Source organism: Saccopteryx leptura, chromosome 9, assembly GCF_036850995.1.
Source record: "Saccopteryx leptura isolate mSacLep1 chromosome 9, mSacLep1_pri_phased_curated, whole genome shotgun sequence".
NCBI lineage: Eukaryota > Metazoa > Chordata > Mammalia > Chiroptera > Emballonuridae > Saccopteryx > Saccopteryx leptura.
In genome coordinates, this window is record NC_089511.1 from 45,762,928 (window position 1) to 45,769,723 (window position 6,796).

Genomic DNA, 6,796 nt, shown 5'->3' on the forward strand with positions numbered 1-6,796 from the left:
ATCAACCTGAACCTGGAATGCTGAGGTCACCAGTTTGAAACCTAAGGCTTGTCCGTTTAAAGCACATACAAGAAGTAACTACGAGCTGATGTTTCCTGCTTCTGCTCCACTTTTCTCCTCTCTCTAAAATCAATAAATTACATATTATATATATCACATTTATTTATTTAAAGTAATGACGTGATTAGCATAAAAGTCAGCATAATGTTTATGTGGTAGGGAGACACTACGAATTGTATTTGGGAAGGGGCATGCAGAGGTATTATGGGAAGCTTCTGTCTTCTGATGTGGTGGTTGCAGAGATATTTGCCTTTGCCTTATGATGTCACCTTATGTAAATTGTTTAATGCCGTTTTCTGCATTTGTGTCATATTTAACAAAATGTTTAAAACAAAAATGTGGCCAGTTATATCAGTTATCTATTGCCATGATAATTGTGCATGAGCTCAGTGGCATCAAATGCTAAATGTTTATTTTTGGTGCCCGTCTATAGGTTGTCTGGGGTTCTGTTGCGCTGGGCTGTGCAATGCTGATCTAGGAGGGGCTCACGAATGTGTGTGTAGTAAGCTCATGGGTGGAACAGGGACTAGCTATGCTGCTCTTCTCTGCTCCACCCTGCCTCTCATCCTCTAGCAGGCTGGCCCTGGCTTATTCTGAGGCAGGGGTCCTAGAGAGGGGGGACCCTATTGAATATCTCACTTCTCCCTTATCCTATTGGCTAAAGCAAGTCACAAGGCCAGCCCAGGTTCCGGGATTGGGGAAACAGACGCCACCTCTTGATGGGGAAAGGTAGTCACATTCCAAGGGTATGGGTGGGAGAAGGGTGTGGAATTGAGGCCATTTTTTTTTTTTAGATTTTATTTATTGCCTGACCTGTGGTGGCACAGTGGATAAAGCGTTGACCTGGAACACTGAGGTGGCCAGTTTGAATCCTAAGGCTTGCCTGGTCAAGGCACATAAAGGAAGCTACTACAAGTTAAAGCTTCCTGCTTCTCCCTTTCTCTCTTTCCCTCACTCTAAAAATCAAATAAAATCTAAAAATTAAAAAAAAGGTTTTATTTATTGATTTTACAGAGAGGGGTGGGGAGCAAGAAGTATCAACTCATAGTTGCTTCACTTTAGCTGTTCATTGCTTGCTTGTTCTATGTGCCTAACCAGGAAAGCCCAGGGGTTTGAACCGGTGACCTCAGCATCCCAGGTTGACGCTCTATCCATTGCGCCACCACAGGCCAGGGTAGGCCACTTTTGCAATCAGTCTACACTACTGGAGGGCCTTCTCCCTTTGGAAGGTAAACCATCCAGGCTGTTGGATACAGAAACACACTTTTCTTTCTTTTTTTTTTTTTTTTGTATTTTTCTGAAGCTGGAAATGCGCTGGACCGGGATCCACCCAGCACGCCCACCAGGGGGCGTCGCTCTGTCGCAACCAGAGCCACTTTAGCGCCTGGGGCAGAGGCCAAGGAGCCATCCCCAGCGCCCCGGGCCATCCCTGCTCCTATGGAGCCTTAGCTGCCGGAGGGGAAGAGACAGACAGAGAGGAAGGAGAGGGGGAGGGGTGGAGAAGCAGATGGGTGTCTCTCCTGTGTGCCCTGGCAGGGAATCGAACCTGGGACTTCCACATGCCAGGCCGACGCTCTACCACTGATCCAACCGGCCAGGGCCGACACTTTTCTTTATGTTAAATGGTTGACAGGGAAATGAGGTCTTTCCATGGAGTTGCAAGAAAAGCATTTCCAAGGACCCGCGCATGGGAGGTTGTATTGTGGTAAGATTTATTGGGATAGAAGTGGAAGGCTGCCTCCAGGTTCCTGATGTCTCATCTCCATCTGTCCTGCTGTGGAAAAAGTCCGGTCTTGTCTTCATCAAGCCCAGAGGAAAGGCCAGTGTCCAGAGATTCTGTTATGCCAAAGCTTAGTGCTGCATTGCTGTATCTAGGCTTGAGTTTAGAGGGGTGCTTGGAGTCCGGTGGCTGCTGGGCTGCACGTGGCTGCTAGGGCCACGTGGCTGTTATGGAAGGAGAATATGTGAATGAACAGGGTGAGCACGTCTTACAGAAAGAGGGAGAGAATGAGAGAGAAGCATCAACATGTTGCAGGTTCCATTTGGTTGTACACTCATTGATTGCTTCTCATATGTGCGCTGACCAGGAACAACTCCGGAGCTCTGCGCACTCTACTGAACCTGGCCAGGACCTGACACATGAATGTTGACTATGAGGGGAACACTGGGGCAATCTGCGTGTTCTTTACCGAGGTGGTGAGGGTTAAGAGGAGGGGATCTAGAGATCCCGCCTCATCCTTGGCCCAGAGCCATAGAACCTGCCGGGCATGTGGAACTCGGTGTAACAGTGCCCCTTTGTAGTCGCGTCCTATTTTAGAACCTTGGCGCGGGTTGAAGCTGACTTTGCCCAAGGGAGGAGGGCGGGCGGGATCCCAGCCCGGGTTTCCCCGGGCTCCCCGGCGCTCTCATGAACGACCAGGCGCGGGCCTCAGCCCCATTCCCTGCCCGGACCTCTGCTTTGGGCCGGGCTTCGACTCCAGTCAGGCCCTCCATCCGGGCCCGGCCCCTGACTCCAGTCAGGCCCTCCGTCCCGGCCCGGCCCCTGACTCCAGTCAGGCCCTCCGTCCCGGCCCCGCCCCTGACTCCAGTCAGGCCCTCCGTCCCGGCCCCGCCCCTGACTCCAGTCAGGCCCTCCGTCCCGGCCCCGCCCCTGACTCCAGTCAGGCCCTCCGTCCCGGCCCCGCCCCTGACTCCAGTCAGGCCCTCCGTCCCGGCCCCGCCCCTGACTCCAGTCAGGCCCTCCGTCCCGGCCCCGCCCCTGACTCCAGTCAGGCCCTCCGTCCCGGCCCGGCCCCTGACTCCAGTCAGGCCCTCCGTCCCGGCCCCGCCCCTGACTCCAGTCAGGCCCTCCGTCCCGGCCCCGCCCCTGACTCCAGTCAGGCCCTCCGTCCCGGCCCCGCCCCTGACTCCAGTCAGGCCCTCCGTCCCGGCCCCGCCCCTGACTCCAGTCAGGCCCTCCGTCCCGGCCCCGCCCCTGACTCCAGTCAGGCCCTCCGTCCCGGCCCCGCCCCTGACTCCAGTCAGGTCCTCCGTCCCGGCCCCGCCCCTGACTCCAGTCAGGCCCTCCGTCCCGGCCCCGCCCCTGACTCCAGTCAGGCCCTCCGTCCCGGCCCCGCCCCTGACTCCAGTCAGGCCCTCCGTCCCGGTCCTAGCCGCGACTCCTGTTCGGACCTCGACACCGATCCGGGCCGCAACCCCGGTCCAGACCTCAACTCCGGTCCCGGCCGCGACTCCGGTCCGGACCTCGACACCGATCCGGGCCGCAACCCCGGTCCGGACCTCCACTGCGGTCCCGGCCGCGACTCCGGTCCGGACCTCGACTGCGGCCCCGGCCTCTGCTCCAATACGGTTCCTGACTCCGGTCTCTGCCTCGACTGCGGTCCAAACCCCGACTCTGGTCCAGGCCCCGATTCCGCTCCAGTCCGAGATCTCGGCCCATATCCTGACTCCAGTCTCGACTTCAACCCCAACCCAATCCCCGGTCTCTGACTTGGAATCCTTCCCAAGCTCTGCCCTACCTTTAGATCTGCCTCCAGGACCTGCTCCCGAGCCCACTCTGTCGCCTAATAAGGATCCTACGCCAACACCGTCTGTGATGCATGTTCCATCAGTCGCCAATGGGTTGGGGTCCACACAAGTGCCCCTTCCTACGCTTACTCCACCGGACACTGATTTACTGGGGTCCACCCCAAGGGCAGATCCAGCGGCCATCAAGTCGACAGGTTTCACAGCTGGACCTATCACCACGTCCATACAGGGGACCTTCCCGTTGGCCACTTCCTTGCCTATTTCTGCTGACACATTCGCCTCCACCAGCGAGTACTTTCAAGTGGAAAACAAGATCGTGATTCGAGTGGTTTACTGGTGAGAGGCTGTCCTCATCCACACCTGCTGTCCTCCTCATGGGAAAAAACAGGAAGGGTAGATGCTGGGGCTTTGGGAATTTAAAGGTAGGGTGAGGGGAGGGTGTCCCAATTTCTAGGTTGGGAACTTGACTCCCCTTATCATCTCTTTGGGGCTAGAAGAGCTCTGGGTTCAAATTCCTGCTCTGCCTGCAGAGGTGTGAGTCCTTCCTCCCTTCCTTTCTTTCCTTTCCTTTCCTTCCTTCCTTCCTTCTCCTCCTCCTCCTGTCTGCCATAGGCCAGGCCTGAGCTGGGGATGGAGAGCTGAGCAGAGCCACCTGCTTTCCTCCCCAAGGGAGGCTGGACAAGGCAGACCCAAAGACAAAGTGCTCCGAGAGAGAGGACAAGGCTCAGGTTTCAGATTGGGTGGTCAGGGACTCTTTCTCAGGAGGTGGTACCTGAAATGTGTCTTCTCAGTGATGAGAAGCTCTTCTAAGCGAAGAGCTAGGGGTCGGAGAGATCAAGGTAGTAAGGGAGAGGGGAGTGGCAAGTGCAGAGCCAAAGGAAGCTGACCCTAGAGCTGGAGTGTCTCCGAGTCAAGGACAACAGTAAAAGCAATGACCTTACTTGACTCCCTGAGATGTAGGACTGAATGCTCTTGGGGGTGGGGTTTGTCTTCCCTTCAATCTTTATGCCTCTCTCCTACTCTAGCAGTTTCTCTCCCCCTATGGCTCCCACTTTTTCTCTCTCCTGTCTCTGCCCAGTGCTGTCTCCCCAACTCACTGTCTCTTCTCCTTTACCTATGTTGTATGTATCTCTTTCTTTCTCCCTGTTTCCTCCTCTTCCCCTCTCCATCTCTTTCTCTGACTCCATGGATTTATTATTTCACTCATTCAACAACTATTTATTAAACATCTCCCATGTGCCAGACCCATCAGGGACAAAGCAATGAATGTCAGAGATCTTTTATTTTATTTTTTTGTGAGAGAGAAAGAGGCAGACGGATAGGGAGAAAGATGAGAAACATCAACTCATAGTTGCAGCACTTTAGTTGTTCATTGATTGCTTCTTATGTGTGCCTTGACCTGGGGACTCAAGCTGAGCTAGTGACCCCTTGCTCAAGCCAGTGACCTTGGGCTTGAAGCTAGCGACCTTTGGGCTCAAGCCAACAACGGTGGAATAATTTTGATGATGCCACGCTCAAGCCATTGACCCTGTGCTCCAGCTGGTGATCTTATGCTCAAGCCAGTGACCTCGGGGTCTCGAACCTGGGACCTCAGCCTCCCAGGTCGACACTCTATCCACTGTGCCAACGTTAAACAGGCAAGGGGGTGTCACAGTTATAACTGGGTCATTAGGAAGGCATCACTGGGAAGGTGACATATGAACAAAGACCTGTAGAAGGGGAGAGGAGGAGTCATAGATACTAGAGAAACAGCATTCTGCAGAGGAAACAGCCAATGCAAAGGCTCTGAGCAAGGCATGCCTGGAATTTGAGCTCAGGAATTTGAACCCAGAGCTCTTCTCGCCCCAAAGAGATGATAAGGGGAGTCAAGTTCCCAACCTAGAAATTGGGACACCCTCCCCTCACCCTACCTTTAAATTCCCAAAGCCCCAGCATCTACCCTTCCTGTTTTTTCCCATGAGGAGGACAGCAGGTGTGGATGAGGACAGCCTCTCACCAAAAAGGAAGGCTAGGAGGTCCCTGTGGCTGGAGCAGAGTGGTCCGGGGGGAGAGTGGAGGAGATGGGGCAGAGAAACACAGGAGCAGGTCCTGTGGGGGCTTGTGGACCCGGGGAGGGCTATGATGGTTTTCTGCCCTGAATAAGATGGTGCTATGGGAGGGTTCTGAGCAGGGAGAGGATGTGATCTGATTCAGGCATTCAGGGCCCCTTTGGGTTTGGGGAGATACTGATGCGGTGTCTTCTGTCTGTCTCTGCCTCCCTCCTTTGCCCATGGCCTCCAGTGGTCTCTGAAGCTATAACCTCCGGGTGAGTAGTTTGGGCTTTGGAGATGGGGAGAGTGTGGGACCTGAAGTCTGGAAGGAATTCCTCTCTTCCCCTCTCTGCACAACTCATGACCTTGTGACTAAGTGACCCTGTGACCACATGATTTTATCCCTGCAGTACATTCTTCTGAAAAGGAGTCTGGAGCAGCAATTTCCAAATTGTCTACTTTTTGTGAGTGTGCTGGTGGCCAGGGGAGTGAAGGACAGATAGTGAGGGCTCCAAGATCCCCAGGGGCTTGGGGGGGAGCTCTTAGCCTTCCTTCACCTCCAACATTCCCTCCCCAGGAGGAGGACATATCCACACAGGCTACTGGGGAGTTTGAAGTATTTGTGGATGGAAAACTGATTCATTCGAAGAAGGTGATTCTGAGTAAGGGGCCCAGACAGGGCAGGAGGGTGGTGCTGGGATCCAGGATTATGGGAGACATACATTTGTGCACTTTCACTTCTGTGTACAGAAAGGTGATGGCTTTGTGGATGAGGCCAGACTGCAGAAAATTGTGAACATTATCAGTGAGGAGATCAGGAAAAGGTAGCAGGCAACTGGTGAGCTGGAGGTGAGGTGGTAGGGGTGGAGGCTGTGCTGTGGGGGAGTGGACGGGCACAGTATGGAACAAAGACACCTCAGCCCCAAACCTAGCTCAGCCGGTCCTCACTGTTATAATCAGAACAAGTCACTGCATCCTTTCTGAGCCTGTTTTTTCATCTATAAAATGGGGCTGATGAGATGACTCTGCGATGCCTTATATAATATACTAAATAGTGCACATGCTTGACCAGTGGTGGTGTAGTGGATAAAATGTCAACCTGGAAACCTGGCCGGTCAGCAGAGTGGTAGAGCATCAGCCCAGCGTGTGTATGTCCCAGTTTGATTCCCAGTCAGGGA

The 6,796-nt window shown here is 54.0% G+C and overlaps 1 protein-coding gene across 1 annotated transcript; it reads left to right on the plus strand.

Annotated features, from left to right (window-relative positions):
* Positions 1-2,009: 2,009 nt before the first annotated feature.
* On the plus strand, positions 2,010-6,523 carry SELENOV (selenoprotein V). The gene is made up of 6 exons (XM_066350222.1): positions 2,010-2,037; positions 3,213-3,924; positions 5,869-5,893; positions 6,029-6,082; positions 6,196-6,270; positions 6,369-6,523. The coding sequence occupies exons 1-6, from the start codon at positions 2,010-2,012 to the stop codon at positions 6,444-6,446; spliced, it is 972 nt and encodes a 323-aa protein (XP_066206319.1). The 3' UTR covers positions 6,447-6,523.
* Positions 6,524-6,796: the final 273 nt, after the last annotated feature.